Source organism: Gymnoscopelus microlampas (genome assembly GCF_963454915.1).
Source record: "Gymnoscopelus microlampas genome assembly, chromosome: 2".
In the NCBI taxonomy this organism is placed as follows: domain Eukaryota; kingdom Metazoa; phylum Chordata; class Actinopteri; order Myctophiformes; family Myctophidae; genus Gymnoscopelus; species Gymnoscopelus microlampas.
The window spans coordinates 1,819,975-1,837,574 of NC_139939.1; the positions used below are offsets into that span (position 1 = coordinate 1,819,975).

Below are 17,600 nucleotides of genomic sequence, written 5' to 3' on the forward strand. Positions count from 1 at the left end.
TGTTTTCAGACTTACAGTAGGCTGCCTTGCCACACTGGAATACAGTGACTGATATGAATTAATAATATACTGGACCATACATAAAATGAAGAATACCTTGTGATGTCAGTGACATTTTATTACAAATGAAAATAAAAATAATAAACAGTGCAGTAACAATACGTTTTGGTATAGCAGCAATTTTGCATGTAAAAAATATATTGTCTGTCAGGTAGAAACCTCATTATGTCCAAAACTGTTACTTTTAAGGATAAAAATTCTAAAGTAGCAAAAGTTGCAGAGCTACAAGCTTTTGTGTAACACTGTAGTATGATCAAGTAGGGTGTTAATTTAGATGAGATTTCTGCCTGACAGCAACAATATAACATAAAATACAACTCTACATTTTGAGGTAGTTTTACTTATAATACTCTTCTTTTAAATTTTACACTGTAGCCTACCACAAACAGCTGATCGCAGCATGACGCGTTGTCAGATTGTAGATCGGCTATTTTCAGGGAATGTTCCCCCCGGATGGTGGTTATCGTGAAAAAAATTCAACAAAAGAGAGAGAAAATCTCAAATAGATTTGGCGGACCCCCTGTACTGTAGTAACTATGAGGACCCCTAGGGGTCCAGGACCCCCTTATGAAGACCCCTGCTCTAGAACATAATGCTATGGTTTAAAACATATGTTTTAAACCATAGCATGTTACCCTAATATAATGTTGATAGGCTACTATGACAAACTCTTGTTTCTCCTAACTCATAAACTCTTTTAGTTATGTAGTGATAAATAGCCTACATCAGCGGTCTTCAATGTTTTCAGGCCAAGGACCCCCTAGCTGAGAGAGAGTTGAAGCAGGGACCCCCTATACTCTATACTGAATAAAATAGTGTTTCAGATTAAAGTTTTTTTTTTTACTTAGTCTGCTCTTTTTTCCCCTCTACACCTATAGCCTCGCGCTGCGAGGCGTTGAGAGCTTGTAGATCTGCATTTTTTGGCAAATGTTCCCCTCAGAAAAGGAATTCAGGGTTCAAGTGGTTAATGTAAAAAAAAAAAAAAAATCCTATCACACAAAGCTTTGGCGGACCCCCTATAGTAGCTCTGAGGGGAGGCATGCGTTAATCCGACAGACCTTTTCTCCGACTATGTGGCATCCGCGTGCGGTTAGGGTTAGGGTGCGGGTTTGGTTCGGGTTTACTGTTTAATGTCGGAGCAATGCGCTGTCGGAGGAATGCGCTGTCGGACTAACGTATTGCACCCGGACCCCCTGTTGAAGACCCCTGGCCTACATCATTGTGAGCTTGTAGATCTGCTATTTTCAAATGGCTGAAATGTATATAGGGCTGAAGTGGTTAATGTTTGTTCTGTAATAATAATCCAAATCTACAACTTAACTTAAGTTTTCAAATAATTGTAGTGGAGTACAAGTATAATATTTGCCTCTGAGATCAGATTTAGTGGAGTAGAAGTAAAAGTACTGAACAAATACTTGGAAAACAAACGCCAGCCATGGATCATATGACGGTCGTCTGTTACGGTCATGGATGAACTTCAACCTGGTGTTTGCACTTTCTCCCTTTTTGCTCCATACATCTATATAAACGTTCAGATTTAAAAAAATAAAGTGCTTAGCTCATGGCCACACATGTTACAATTATGTACGGGCCCTCAATAAGTAGCCGTATTTTCCGTATTGTTCAATAAAAAGCCACCGATCGGATTAAAATATCCGATCGCCGGCCATTTTCTCATAGTTATAATGTACCAGAGTGCAATACACCTCCCAGCCGATATGGTCACGTAGTTGAAAGCATAAGAAAATACGGGGGAAATGGCCACCAATCGGATTAAAATGCTTTTTATTTAACGATTCAGAATATTCGGGTACTTCTGAGGAAACGTACATAATTGTAAAATCCGTAGCCATGGGGTAAGCACTTTATATTTGGAATATGAACGTTTATGTAGATGTACGGACCAAAAAGGGATAAAGTTTAATTACCAGTTTGAAGTTCATCCATGACGGTCACGATATGACAGTCATGTTTCAGGGCTATAAACTCATACATGATCGTTTTTTGCTGTTCTCTAATAGAATACAAATACAATTACTAGATCATGACATACCATTGAATGACAAAAGAACATGCTGACAAAGTGTAAAAATCAATCAAATCAATCTTTATTTTTATTTAATCCTTGCTGTAATCTTTGCTGTTTCCTCAGGGCTCCTCCTTCTTCCTCATCTAGGAATGGGGTCTGGGAGTTGGGGGAAAGATTTGACTGGTCAGTGAAACAGTAAATCCAGGACCTTGATTGGCCGCTGCTCAAGCAGTGAATGACGGGGGCGGGTCCGGGAGTTGGGGGAAAGATTTAACTGGTCAGTGAAACAGTAAATCCAGGACCGTGATTGGCCGCTGCTCAAGCAGTGAATGCAGGACCGTGATTGGTCGCCCGAGCAGTGAATGGAGGACCGCGATTCGCCGCCCAAGCAGAGAATTAAGGACCACAAGCAGTGAATGCAGGACCGTGATTGGCTGCCCAGAAGAGACAAAGAAGTTACTGCAGGCGCCACCGTGCCCCCCCCCCCGCCCCCATTTGTATAAGTTTCAACTGCAGCTTCCTTTTCCATATATTTATTTAATGTATTTCCTTTTTGTTATTACAGTAATTAGTAAGCATGCATATACTACATGTTTATGTACTGTATGAAATAATAAAATAGTAAAATATAATGTCATATTCAAATATGTTTTCACACAGAATCAAATGTTGTATGGTCATGATTCACCAGGAGCCTAAAAATGTATTAATATAAATATTTTTGGAAATCTCCATGGGAAACATTAATGAACTTTCCATCTGTGGCACCACAACATGGCCACCACTGCTACGCCCTATAGTGCTGAGCTGTAGCATGCGTACAAATTTGTCCTTCAGCTGTCTGTCATGCAGGAGAGAGAGGACAGTGTGAAGGGCAGATCTGTTTAGACCGTATGCAAACTGCCAGGGATCCAGCGAGGCAGGCAGCATGGAGCCGATGTAATCTCTCACCAGCCTTTCAAAGCTTTTGCTGACTATAGGCTCTATGCACAGCAGCCATTTTGGAGAAAAATTGGGCCTCTTCTGACTTCCTTCACAGGTGTTACCAATGATACTAATGAAGGCTCTGTTCCCTTCTGGTCAAACAGAGTCAGGGTGCTGATGTTGTGAATGTTGGGCTCACTAGAAATACTAGTGGGTCTCAAAGTGTGGTCCAGGGACCCTCATGGTTCTTTGAGAGGGTGTAACTCTGAGAGTGTACAATGTAAAATCCATTCGTACACTCTCAGAGTTATGGGGGTCCCAAAAAGTTTGAGAACCACTGTGCTACACTAAATGGAACAGAGCCTTCATTAGTGTCATTGGTAACACCTGTGAAGGAAGCAAGGAAGGGGCCCAATTTCTGTCCAATATGGCTGCTGTGCATAGAGCCTATCGGGGTGAGGGCAACCGGTCTCCAGTCGTTCAGGCAGGTGTTTGGGAATGGGCACAATGGTGGACATTTTTACGCCTACAGGGACCAGGGAGTGCGAGAAATTGAACATGTCCACGAAGATTCCCGCCAACTGTGCACACCCCTGTGGGTTCTTAGAGACTGATTACTTGACAGATTTTGATCTCAAAAGCATCACTAGCTGGTCCAACATAGAAATATGGGAACAGTTTCTCTGTGAACATGGAATTATGAGTGTAGATGTGAGTCATGTCTTTAGTGTCATAGAAGGACACCTCCCCCTCATCATAGTCCAGCTGCACTCTGATCCTCTGAGGATTCCTCTGCACTGTGATGGTTTCTCCACTCCCATTAGTGTACCTCTTACTGCTGTGGTCTAAACACCATTTTCCATATTGCGGTGTGGCATCTCTCTCTCCCTTCTTGTCAACAGACTCTTTAGCCAAACCTATATTCCATCGAGGATGGTCTCCAACCTCCACCTCCCAGCTGTGTGTTCCTGAACTGAAACCCTCTGAACCCAGAACGCTGGGATACTTGGTGAACCTCTCTGGGTTGTCAGGAAGCTGCTGCAGTGTGTCTGTATCTCTCACAATGGTCATGTCTTCAGACAAACAGAGATAAGGGTGTGCTGTGTTTGGGTCCAGAATGACAGGAGTGTGCTTGACCTTCATCTTCTCCCAGACTGCGTAGGTCAGATTTCCCAGGTGTTTGGCCACATCTATCAGCAATCCCGAGGCCAGCTGTGGTTTTGGCAGTCGACACTGGATTCTGATATTTGAATCTTTGGCTCTCAGCAGCTCTTTTTCTGCAGCAGAAATGCGTTCAGAAAGATTAGAGATCTGTTTCTGAATTGTCTTCATCCTGTTGCTAACAGTCTCCCCCTTCTGCTCCCCCTCCTCCCTCAGAGCTGCCAGTCTCTGTTCCTCTTCCTCTCTCAGGAACTGGTGGAACTTTTCAAACTCTGCTCTGATCTGCTTCTCTATGGTCACCAGCTGCTTCTTGTTGTGTTTAACAACTTTTTTGTATGTCTGTTCAACTTCTTTGTATCTGTTCATCGTGCCTTGAAGATAGTTGAGATTCTTCCTCCGAATGTCTGAGGAAGAAAGAATCATAAAGAGCAACATAAATACGAATCACACCTGGAGTGAGTGGGTGTCAGAGTGGCAGTGGCTAAAGTTTGAAACTACACGTGCGAGTAGGCTGAGGTTGTCTAAAGTATGATTGGTTAATCTTCAATAGAGGATGATTTAAAAAAAAAGTAATTTGTACTATAGGTTGTTGGTTCAACAGCCCTTCAATTAATCTTTCATGATCTCCAGTGTGTGTGTGTGTGTGTGTGTGTGTGTGTGTGTGTGTGTGTGTGTGTGTGTGTGTGTGTGTGTGTGTGTGTGTGTGTGTGTGTGTGTGTGTGTGTGTGTGTGTGTGTGTATTAGTGTGTTCACAGCTAATCTCACAAACTACTAGACAGCATCATAGCTCTTGTGCACACTGCCAGCAGACCAAGAAATCCATTGCCTGATCATTATTATATATATATATATATATATATATATATATATATATATATATATATATATATATATATATATATATATATATATATATATATATATTTTTTTTTACAGATGATTTATAATCTCAGACCCATTGTCTCTCCAGACTATGGGATGTGCAACTGCATTGGGCTTAGCCAATTGGGAGCAAGCTGTCTGTCCGGCATATGGGATCTACATATCCCAATTTGCTCCTCCCTTCGGCTGCAGGTGTTCAACTATCTTGCATAGTAGTTGATAAAATTAAGTAGAAAATAGATGTTTCTCTAAATCTCATAGTTACATCAACATAGGCCTATCCTTGTGAAGCAGTGGCAGTGCTGTTTTTATTGGGGAACATTATAATAATGCTCAGTACATGGATAGGGACAGAGAAAGACAGGCAGAGAGATATAGTGCCGTGTCAGACAGTATAATATACGGCAGGAACCAGCTAACTCCAAAATGTTCATTTTTCAGGAAATGAAAAAAACAAAACAAAAATGGAGTTAGGAGGTTTTGTTCATCATTGATAAGAACAGCTAAATGGACCTCCAAGCTCACAATGAGGTTGGAGGTCAAAAGGGGTGGAGCCTGGAGTCAGCTAAACCAGCTAACTCCACCCCCCTTTGCTGGAGTTAGCTGGTTTAGCAGAAAGTCTGAGGATCCAATGGAGTTAGCTGCTTTTGTCAGAAGCACTTTTTAACACTTTTCATTTGTTCACTATTGTTTTTTACCTACACACAGATGTAAAGGGTGTTCAATAGCACTGCTTTATGGAAAAAAATGCAAAAGCGGAACAATGGAGTTAGCTGGTTCCTGCCGGACAGCAACAAATAATACAAACATATATACATGACAACATTGCCCAACACCCCGCATTACGACTGTCTTAATTTTTGTGCAATTTCAACTCAGTCCAACTGTTGGTTGCTAGTTACTGTACACCGAAATTGGTGACCCAACGGCATCAGTAGCAGAATCCCATCCAGATGTTTTGTCAGGTCACAAAACAACTGGAACATCTGGACAGAGTGCCGATTTGAAGATTAAAACAGTATCTAGAGTCACATATGTTGATAGGCCACCAATATGAGCTTTACAGTAGTGTGTGCCTGTTTGCAGGTAGTCCAGGTTTTTAATGTGTTGCACAAAAACATTTTTGGTTAATTATAGTCTAAAAAATTGCCTAGGGCCTTTTGGCATTTCAATGTTAACAGTTGGTGACTTGTCATGTTTTGGGAACATCTAGTTGTTATTTTTTAAGTTCACACATTGTGAAAATAACAGATCTGTGAGCATGTGGATCGGCTATTTTCGCTTTGTTTACCAGAGTGCCGAGTCAAATCCATGCGATGAATAGATGGGCCTGGATCCATCGATGAATCTGGAGACACACAACAGTGACAAAGTGACCATTATTAATGTGAACTGATCGTAACCTAATATGAGCATGTGTGACAATGTTAACCCTTTAAGACCGGGAACGCATCTGTGTCATTTCCAAAAAAAAATTGGCTATTCAAAAATAGCAGATATACAAGCTCATAGCGCGGCACTGAGTGCCACACATACTGTATGAGCTTGTAGATCTGCTATTTTTGAAACATCTTGAAAATGTGTGCAAATCTTTCAATATATAAACATTTTTAAAGCGAACATTTGTAACTCAAATCTTTGCTTCTGGGGATTCTACAAATGTCTTCTAAATCCTAACAGTTTTTTAAAAACACTTTTTGCTATAATATCAGTGGTTCTCAAATGTTTTTCATGTCAAGGACCACCCAAAATGTTATGTATTTGGCCACGGACCCCCATCTCAAAATATGTCATCCCAGGGACCCCCCAGAAGCAGGGTGCTGATATCGTGCATGTTGGCTCACTAGAAACACTCCATTTTGGTTCCCAAATGGCCCCTTATGGTGGGTGTGTAACTCTGAGAGTGTACAAATGGAACCAAATGGACCCTTACGGGTCCATTTGGTTCCATTTGTACACTCTCAGAGTTATGGGGGTCCTTGAAAATAAGACAACCACACTAAATGGAACAGAGCCTTTATTAGTATCATTGGTAACACCTGTGAAGGAAGTAAGGAAGGGGCCCAATTCATTCCCAATATGGCTGCTGTGCATAGAGCCTATTGCTATTTTACCCACAGACTTTGCGGTTTGGGATAATAGGACCTTTGGACTTATTCGTTATCCACAATATCCGCAAAGGGCAATACAAATGTTTGGTTGTATACAAGAGCGTGCCTCGGCAGGTCACAGTTTAATTAACCCACACCGCACCCAATAGGCTCTATTTACAGCAGCCATATTATGAAGACATTCACAGGTGTTACCAATGATACTAATGAAGGCTCTGTTCCATTCTGGTCAAACAGAGTCAGGGTGCTGATATTGTGCATGTTGGCTCACTGGCAACCTTCCAAATGGCCCCTTACGTGTGTAACTCTGAGAGTGTACAAATGTAACCAAATGGACCCTTACGGGTCCATTTAGTTACATGTGTACACTCTCAGAGTTCTGGGGGTCGTGGAAACCACTGTGCTACACTAAATGGAACAGAGCCTTCATTAGTATCATTGGTAACACCTGTGAAGGAAGTGATAATGTGGCTGCTGTGAATAGAGCCTATTGTCAACCGATTGCTAAAATGTTGAAGACCCCTGGTCTATGATGATGTTAATTCGATGTATCAATTATGATTTGATTACCACTCAATAGAGGTTGAAAAAGAAGTCTTTGGCACACTCCCAGAAATGGGTGCCTCTTTTACAGTAGTTGCGTGCCTGCACACCAAAAATATCTGATCTGCAACAATGTGTTGTGAGCTTTTAGTTCAGATACTGTATATCAGAGCAGCTCTAACAGTGAGGAAATGCAGGTAGGAAATGAAGCATCCGCGCGCACACATTTTGGAGAGCTCTTGGACAGCTCTGTCACATGCACTCTCCAAAATACCGATCATCTGTGAGGAAAGACTCATCTTCATGCAGCTGATACATATTCTCTAATAGCCTACCGTGATGTTGTGAATCCATAGCGTCATCGTGCCATGCTGTGTCCGTCTCTGTAGCTAAAGTAAACACATAGATGGATAGATTACAATAGGGCTTAATTGTTGAATGTATGAATAATCTAAATCTGCAAAGTAACATCTAAAGCTGTCAAATAATTATAGTGGAGTAAAAGGTACAATATTTGTCTCTGAGTTGTTGTGGAGTATAAGTATAACACAATCTAGATAGATAGTAGAAGTAAAGTATGAAAGATTATAAAGTAAAAGTATAACAAATTGTACTTCTATTCATTGTGCTGTGCAGAACAGCATTATGTAACATTGTTACATGAAATAATATAACTTTTGCCATCCAATGTTGACATGACAGTTGCATTTGCTCCACCACTCTGTAACGCTTTGAGTTCTGTTATTCTCAAATAATGCTGCTATCATAGGCTGATAGCGTCAATATTGCCACACCTGAACTAAAAACATATTTTCAGCACATATACACCGTACAGTACAGATTCAAACTAGAAAAAGTGCTCCTCGGAGCACAGGTCTCCGACAGGTCAGTTAGGTGATATTGGGCCAGCAATTTTTGGAATGGACGGAGCCGTCTTGATCACTTGACTATAGAGATAAGGTGTACCGATTTGCGTGATGTTTGGACAACATTTGTATAGGAGTAATATAAAAAAAGAATTGCGCAAAAAGTGGCCTCCTGGTGGCGCTATAATAGGGCAATATTACGTGTGGCATTTGTTCCTCAACGTAGTGCAAATCCGAGCGCAAAGTTTCGACGCAATCAGATGCAGCGTTCATGATTTGCGGCATTTAGTTCAAAACGGGCCACTCCTGCAAACTTTAGATGTCAATCTTAGCCAATCAGGATGGAATATGATAAATCAAACAGATCCGTCTTGATCACATGACTATAGAGATCATGTGCACCGATTTGCGTGAAATTTGCCAGTATATTTATTTCTGTTTGTTAATGGGGTGGGGGGGAGGGACTAAGGAATGGGATGATTGTGAAATGCTGTGGGGAAAGTATTTGCTGTACCCTGCGATTTCTCAAATAAAAAGACATTGAAAAAAAAAAAAAAAAAAAACCTCCTAACTGTAGCAGTATTGTGTTATTCTAAAAACATGTTGTTGTTCTTTTCATTTCCTGAAAAGTTAATATCTTGGACATACAGTAGCTGGTTTCTGCCCGACAGCAGATATATACGAGTGTGTGCATGAAACAACATACATGGTTTTGGTTTTAGCGAAAGGCTGCGGATCCTCCTTGCCAAACTTGAACCCTTCTTCTTAGGTGGAGAGGCCACCTGCACACTGTCTGTGGCTTCAACAGCCGATCCCCGGTTCGAATTCAAGACAGCCAGACCATTTGTTGTGTGTATGTCTGGGAAAAGAATAAAAATGCCATAAATACATATAAAAAACAAAACAAATACATAACCTAATGGCCTATAATAAAATGTCTCTATTTAGAGTCAACAAACTTTAAACAGCACTCACCTGGGTCAGGTCCAGCCTCTCCTTTGGATTGAGCTGCAATAAATAACAACATTCAAATGATGAATACTGAATAATAATGTATTTATATATTAATATATTATATATTATATATTAAATCATAGACATGTGAGACATGAGGCAGTTCTGGAAAACCACTCATCTGATGGACTTCACAGTGGACCCTATACGTTCTTGGTTCCTCAGCAATATACCCGCTAAAGAGTGAACTACTGTGACATTGGTCATCTCCATATTTGGGCATGGGCCATATCATCCGTGAGAAGGTGCTACCCGCTATGTGCAAATGAACCCATTTAGACCGGGAAAGGATCTGTGTTATTTGTTTATTTATTTGGCTATTCAAAAATAGCAGATCTACAAGCGGGTGCCGTGCTACGAGCTTGTAAACCCGCTATTTTTTAAAAATCGTGAACGTTTGTGCAAATCTTTGAATATATATACATTTTTTAAGGTAAACATTTGTAACTCAAATCTTTGCTTCTGGGGATTCTACTTAATGTCTTCTAAAATCTAAATCATACAGTTTTTTGAAAAACGTATGTTTCTATATCAGTGGTTCTCAAACTTTTTCATGTCAAGGACCCCCAAAATTATATGTATTTGGCCACAGACCCCCATCTCAAAATATTTTGTAATAGGGACCCCAAGAAGCAAATGATGTTTCTAAAAATAGCAAAAGTTAAGTCGACTGCCGACTTTGTGGCTAATATTAAAATGAGGTGTGAGACACACAATTGCTATTTTACCCACATACTTTGCGGTTTGGGATTAGGGGACCCTTGGACCTCCCGTTATCTACAAAGTCCAAAGGTTTGGTTGTACACAAGAGCCTGCCTCGGCAGACAGCTTCACAATGCACATACACTTGGCCACCCCAATGTGAAACGATTGCTGTAATTCTCTCTATATATAGTTCTCTATATCATTGGTTCTCAAAGTGGGGTCCGGGGACCCCCAGGGGTCCTTGGGGGGGTTCCAGGGGGTCCCCAGCAAAATGTGTTCATACAGCATCACAATCATTTTAACCACTTCATCCATTTATACGTTGGCTATTCAAAATATTCAAAATATTCTCAAATAGCCTACCGTGATGTTGTGAATCCATAGCGTCATCGTGCCATGCTGTGTCGGTCTCTGTAGCTACAGTAAACACATAGAGTATATTGTATTATTATTGTACTTTTGTTACATTAAATAATATATCTTCTTCTATCAATGTTGCTATGACAGCTGCATTTGCTCCACCACTCTGTAATGCTTTGAGTTCTGTTACTCAAACTATTCTGCTATCAGTCTGACAGCTTTATGTGGTCCAATATTACCACGTCTAAACTAAAACATTTTTTTTAGCATACTGTATGCATCAAGTACAGATTGTAATGAGCTCAGTCCTGCCATCACATTCCATGTCATTTTACCCACACAATGTGTTTACTGCATTATATACAAGTGTGTGAATGAAATAACATACATGGTATTAGCGTTTTGCTGCTGATCCTCCTTGGCAACGGCGGACCCTTTTTCTCACGTGGAGAGGCCACCTGCAGACTGACTGTGCTGTCTTCAGCTGGTCCCCGGTTCGAATCCCAGCTAGCCAGACCATTTGCTGTGTGTGTGTCTGAGAAAAGCATAATAATTACATACATACTGTACAGTGGTGGGAACAGTACTCTAATTAGTACTCTAATTTTACTCAAGTAAAAGTATCAATAAGTATTGGTATCAAAATGTACTTAAAGTACCAAAAGTATAAAGTGCTCATAAACTTCAAAATGTATACAAAATCTTTAGAAAATAGCAGATCTACAAGCTCACAATGCATCGCGATACGAATTACATTGTGAGCTTGTAGATTTGCTATTTTCAAATGGCCGAAATGTATATAGGGCTGTAGTGGTTAATGTATGTCTTGTGATAATAATCTAAATCAGCAAAGTAACTAAGCTGTCAAATAATTGCAGTGGAGTAAAAGTACACTATTTGCCTCTGAGATGTAGTGTAGTAGAAGTAAAAGTATTGAAAATGGGAAATAATAATAATAATAATAGTAAAAAAAATAAGTAAACATTCTGCAAACGTGTACTTAAGTACAGTACTTCAGTAAATGTACTTAGTTGCTTTACACCACTATAAACATACATACGCACGCACGCACGCACGCACACACACACACACACACACACACACACACACACACACACACACACACACACACACACACACACACACACACACACACACACACATAAAAGAAAAACAAATACATGGCCTAATATGGCCTATTAAAGTTGGAGATTAACTTTTAAGTTGCTTAACACAGTGAATGATAGCACCACAATCGTAGTTAAATTCATTAATTAAAGGAAATGTTTTGGTCATTATTATGATGGTAATTACCCAATGAGTAGGAACTCTCTGGAACACAGTCAGTATGTAACTACATGTAACTACACACTACACTTCAGGAGAAAGAGTTAGTATGACTTTGTAAAGTTGGAAATACCATGTCAAGATGTTAAGTTGTTGAACACAGTTATACTGACACAGTCACAGCTGAATGCAAACACTTTTGTTGGGGTACCAACGTCAAAGTGGCATATGATGTAAAATGTAGACATTTGATCTGTGCACACCAGGCCTGGAATGTTGTCCTTTTAGGGTCATGGCCACTTGGCCTTTGGTGTTGTCCATGTTTTGAGGCCACAAGGCCATCAAATTAAACAAGATTTTAGTCCTTTATGTCCTTTGACATAATACATTGAATTTAAGGGTTATAATATGTAGACTATCTGCAGTGAAATAAATAAATTGTGGTATTTACAAATGAATCCATGCTCAGCCTTGCACCAATAAAAGTCACTGGATTGGTTTAAAGATGGGAGTTCAGAATTCAGAATCTCAACAAAAGACACTGGTTTCTACATGACAATAAAGAGACACTGGTTTCTACATGACAATAAAGAGACACTGGTGTCTACATATTGACACGAAAGAGACACTGGTGTCTACATATTGACAATAAAGAGACACTGGTGTCTACATATTGACACAAAAGAGACACTGGTGTCTACATATTGACAAGAACGAGACACTGGTGTCTACATATTGACAATAAAGAGACACTGGTGTCTACACATTGACAAGAAAGAGACACTGGTATACATATTGACAAGAAAGAGACACTGGTATACATATTGACAAGAAAGAGACACTGGTGCCTACATATTGACAAGAAAGAGACACTGGTCTCTACATATTGACAAGAAAGAGACACTGGTGTCTACATATTGACAAGAAAGAGACACTGGTGTCTACACACTGACAATAAAGACACACTGGTGTCTACATATTGACAAGAAAGAGACACTGGTGCAGGGACGTGCACAGATAGACTCTAGGTGGTGCTAGCACCTGCCCTTTGCCCTCTTGACCAGAAGTGCCCTTTTGAAAAAAAGAAGAAAAATACTTTTTTTTTTCAGTTTACACCCCTAGGGGGTCCTCAGAGTTACTACAGGGGGTCCACCAAATCTGTATGTGATATGATTTTTCTTTTTACCATAACCACTCGAAACCTAGCATCCCTTTTCTGAGGAGAACTTTAGCCAAAAATAGCAGATCTACAAGCCCACAACGCCTCGCCAAGTAAACAAAAAAAAGTATAATCTTAAACACAACTTTATACAATAAAGAGGGGGTCACTGCTTCATCCCTCTCTCAGCTAGGGGGTCCTTGGCCTGAAAACGTTGAAGACCCCTGGTTTACAGTATGTAGCCCATGGTGACATCGATCAATTCTGGATTAAAAGCTTCTAATATCTCTACCACTCAAACAGAGAGCGTCTCCTTCCCAAACCCCAATGGTTCTATTCAGCCCCCCGCCCACAGGAGTGGCCCAATTCACTCACAACTTGCTACAAAAATCGCTCATGAAAAAATATATAACCTCCTACATTCCATTTTCCACCTTCACATCTGTCTCCTTCTCTAATAATCAAAAAGTGCTATATATTTCATCTCGCACTTTACTTCCGGATGGTTCGTTTTGCACCTTCTTTGCCACATCCGTCACGGGACAGAAACAAGCCCTGCCGTGCTCTATGGAAAACAGTCCAAAAGCGCGCCCAAATGAGCCCAAAATCGCTTACACACAAAGCAGACCTGGCACCCCATTTCAACGTCACAGCAACATGCAGCCAATCAGCGTCGACGGCAACGCAGCCTACGCCAATCATGTGTGAGATCTACAAGCTATGGGGCAGAGACGCCGTGTGCCATGCACCGTATCTTAGCAACAACGAAAGCGCTCACTCTCATTGGTCGTGTCACGCTAAGAGCAGTTCCCAGACAATGGCATCTCAGAGAGCTTGCTGTAGTGTTTATATATCTATGGCTGTAGCCATCAGAGTCAGTCGCAGCGACGACGGACAGGGCGCTGTGATAGTTGCCGTAGCTAACGCTAACGTGGTTGTCATGCCTGCAGCGGTTGTGCAATCACTTTGTCAACAATGCACGTTCGTGCGGTAACTGTTATTATTGCTGCTCCGTTAGTCCATTGTAGATGGTGTATGTTGTGTGTGTCTTCTGGTGTAGCTCCACAGCAACTTACTCCAGTAACTAACGTAATGGCAGGACCGCCCCGTGCAACGCACGTTTAGGCTGCATTATGGTCATGTAGTAATTTCAGATCATTTCGGTCCGATTAGGGCAGTGGCTACCCCCCCAAAATAATCACATTTGAACTGGGGACCCCCCCAATTTTGTTTGACTCCGTTCCACAAGTCAATATTGTGAAAATAGCAGATCTACAAGCTCACAACGCCTCACGTTGAGAGGCGTTGTAAGCTTGTAGATCGTCTATTTTCAACATGTTTGCCTCTTTCTTAAAATTTTTGACAATGTGGCCAATGTTTTATAGTATAGTTTGTTGACTACTTTTGTTGCAGTAAAGGTATTTTCCTTTACTTTAGCTTTTTCATTGTCTCCGCCAGGCCGAAAGGGATGGCGCGAGAGTATGTTTTACCCCCTGTCCGTCCGACGGTCTGTGGATAGCTAATCTCCCGCATCGTTGGCTTGATCGCAGCGCAACTGTGCACACACACTCCCTGGATGCCAATTCAGAACCTCTGCCCCATTTCTTTCACATGGCCCTGTTATAGTGCCACCAGGAGGCCGCTTTTTGCAAAACACATTTTCTCACAGTACTGCTACATATTTTGTCCTAACATCACGCAAATCGATACACAGTATCTCTATAGTCATTTAAAAAAACACGGTACTTCAGATTTCTCATTTTCCATCCTGATTGACTAAAAATGGCTTCCAAAGTTTCCAGGACTGCTCCGTTTTCACCGAAATGCCTCAAATTATGAACACAGCATGCACTTTCCGTGCAAATTTGCACCCACATTCCCACTATGCCGAGCAAGAAATTCCACTTGAGATTTTTCTAATCAGCCTCATGGTGGCGCTATAACAGTCCGATTTGTGTTTTTACCTATACCTGCACCAATCTGTGTACAACTTTGTATGTGCACTCTCTAGAGGTCAAGGAAAAACCTTTCCCCTGCATTTCTCACATCTACCTTTTATAGCTCCACCAGGAGGCCGCCTTATGTACAACATATTTCTTTACATTACTCCTTCCGATTTTATCTACATTTCACGCAAATCGGTACACATGATCTCTATAGTCATGTCATCAAGACGGATCTGTTTAATCTTTCATATTCCATCCCGATTGGCTAAGATTCACATCTAAAGTTTGCACAAAATGCCGCAAATCATGAATGCAGCGTCCGATTGTGGTCAACTTTGCACGCACATTCACACTATGTTGAGGAACAAGTGCTACCATTTTAACATTAGCCTGTGGGGGGTCCCCACCGACTCTACCTGGCCCTTAGGTGGGCCCCACCTAGGCAATTCTATGTGGGGCCGAGGTGGGTCTTAACTGCGATGCCCATGCGGGCTATAAGTCGCTTCTACCTGGCCCTTAGGTGGGCCCCAACTAGCCACGTTTATGTGGGACCAAGGCGGGTCCTAACTGGGTTTGCCCATGCAGGCTTTAACTGGGTTCTACCTGGGCCCTAGGTGTACCCTAACCAACCAGAGTGCAGTGCCCATCGCTCCAAATGTTGTGACGTCAGGGCTCTCAATACTGCACATTGGTGGAGGAGGAGGGCCCGCAGGGCGCCCGCACACATCGCTGAACCAATGGTAGCCCACGGATGTTTCCTCTGGAGATTTAAAATCTGCCCCTCTATGCCACATATCATCCGCGCTACAGGGTCTTCACTGACCGAGCCACGGCCCCACTGGCCCTCATGACGCTATGCCACTTATATGCGCTGCCAAGTGGCCGTGGGCGCTACGTGGGCGTGGCGGCGGGCTAGACGCGAGCTAGTATTAACAATTCCCCAAAATGTGCATTGCAATTTTCTTCTATAAATCTCACACTATGGCAGCCGGCGGTTCCGTGCGCCGCGCAAGGTGCCCTTTTTTTAAAACTTGAGCACCTGCCCCTCAAAATGTCTGTGCACGCCACCGCACTGGTGTCTTCATGACAAGAAAGAGACACTGGTGTCTACATATTGACAAGAAAGCGACAGAGGAGAAAGTGGTACAGTCAGCTGTGGCATTAAGGCCTCAGGGCATGTCATTTTTTTGGGTGCAGTACGTTAGTCCGACAGCGCATTCCTCCGACAGCGCAGTGCTCCGACATTAAACAGTAAACCCGAACCAAACCCGCACCCTAACCCTAACCGCACGCGGATGCCACATAGTCGGAGAAAAGGTCTGTCGGATTAACGCATGCCTCCCATTTTTTTGAGGGGCACAAGGCCAAACTGAGGGGCAACGACGGCCATGGCCTTCGTGGCCTTCCTGAAATTCCTGCCCTGGGTGCCCACACATGTAAATGATGGTGACAATAGGCTCTATGCACAGCAGCCATATTATCACTTCCTTCACAGGTGTTACCAGTGATACTAATGAAGGCTCTGTTCCATTTAGTGTAGCACAGTGGTTCTCAGATTTTTGAATTTCAGATTTCCACGACCCCCATAACTCTCAGAGTTACACACCCGTAAAGGGCCATTTGGGAGTGTTTCCAGTGAGCCAACATGCAGAATATCAGCACCCTGACTCCGTCTGACCAGAATGGAACAGAGCCTTCATTAGTATCATTGGTAACACCTGTGAATGTCTTACAATATGGCTGCTGTGAATAGAGCCTATTCTAGTTTGATATAAAAAAAACGTACCTGTCGATTGCTTTAGTTCCGCTGCGACTTTGAAGCAGTTGATGTCATTCAAAATATCCACCGTTACCTTAACGGCGCCGGCCGCAAGGAAAGTTTGAACTAATGTATCTGTAATCTCTATGATACTCTTATCCTCAACTGCGCTTCGATAAATGCGCGGCCCTCCTTCTCTGGGATTATACAGAGCACTACGGAATTGCTCCAGCTTGAACTTGCTCAGATCAGAAAGTGCATCTACGATTGCATTACTCGCCGTTTTAGCGGCCATGTCCGAAATAAATGTCCCAGACAACTTCTGAGAATGTTAATTGCGATTAAACACGGCAGACGTGTCGAGCAGTTAAGTTTAACGTCAAACAGACTGCGCTTTCTATGTACATCTGCCCTTCTAAGGTGTTCTAGCATCCATGTGTAAAGGAAGTGTTCCAGTAGGAGACCAGGGAGTACAGGTAGCCAACAGTGGGCAGATCATCAGCCTGTTTGACAGGTTGGACCGGTAAGCATATGGACCACTAGCACAACCAGAAGGGTGAGCATCACCACAGCTGGATGAGCACAACCATGAGTAGAAACATGGTGGACCGGTTCAACCAGTACATATCAGACAGTGGTGTGGTTGTTTTATAACTAAAAGTAGCAATAGGACTACTACAATGTAGAAATTCTCTGTTAGCCCATCCAATCCGGGGATGCATCTCTGTCATTTTAGATTTCTTTGGCTATTCAAAAATAGCAGATCTACAAGCTCATAGCACGGCACCGAGTGG

The 17,600-nt window shown here is 42.1% G+C and overlaps 1 protein-coding gene across 1 annotated transcript; it reads right to left on the reverse strand.

Annotated features, from left to right (window-relative positions):
- Positions 1–3,616: 3,616 nt before the first annotated feature.
- LOC311034489 (nuclear factor 7, brain-like) lies at positions 3,617–17,101 on the reverse strand (the record flags this gene model as incomplete). Its single annotated transcript, XM_084042369.1, has 2 exons — positions 3,617–4,578; positions 16,834–17,101. 2 exons carry the CDS (start codon positions 17,099–17,101, stop codon positions 3,617–3,619), a joined length of 1,230 nt encoding a protein of 409 aa, XP_083898495.1.
- Positions 17,102–17,600: the final 499 nt, after the last annotated feature.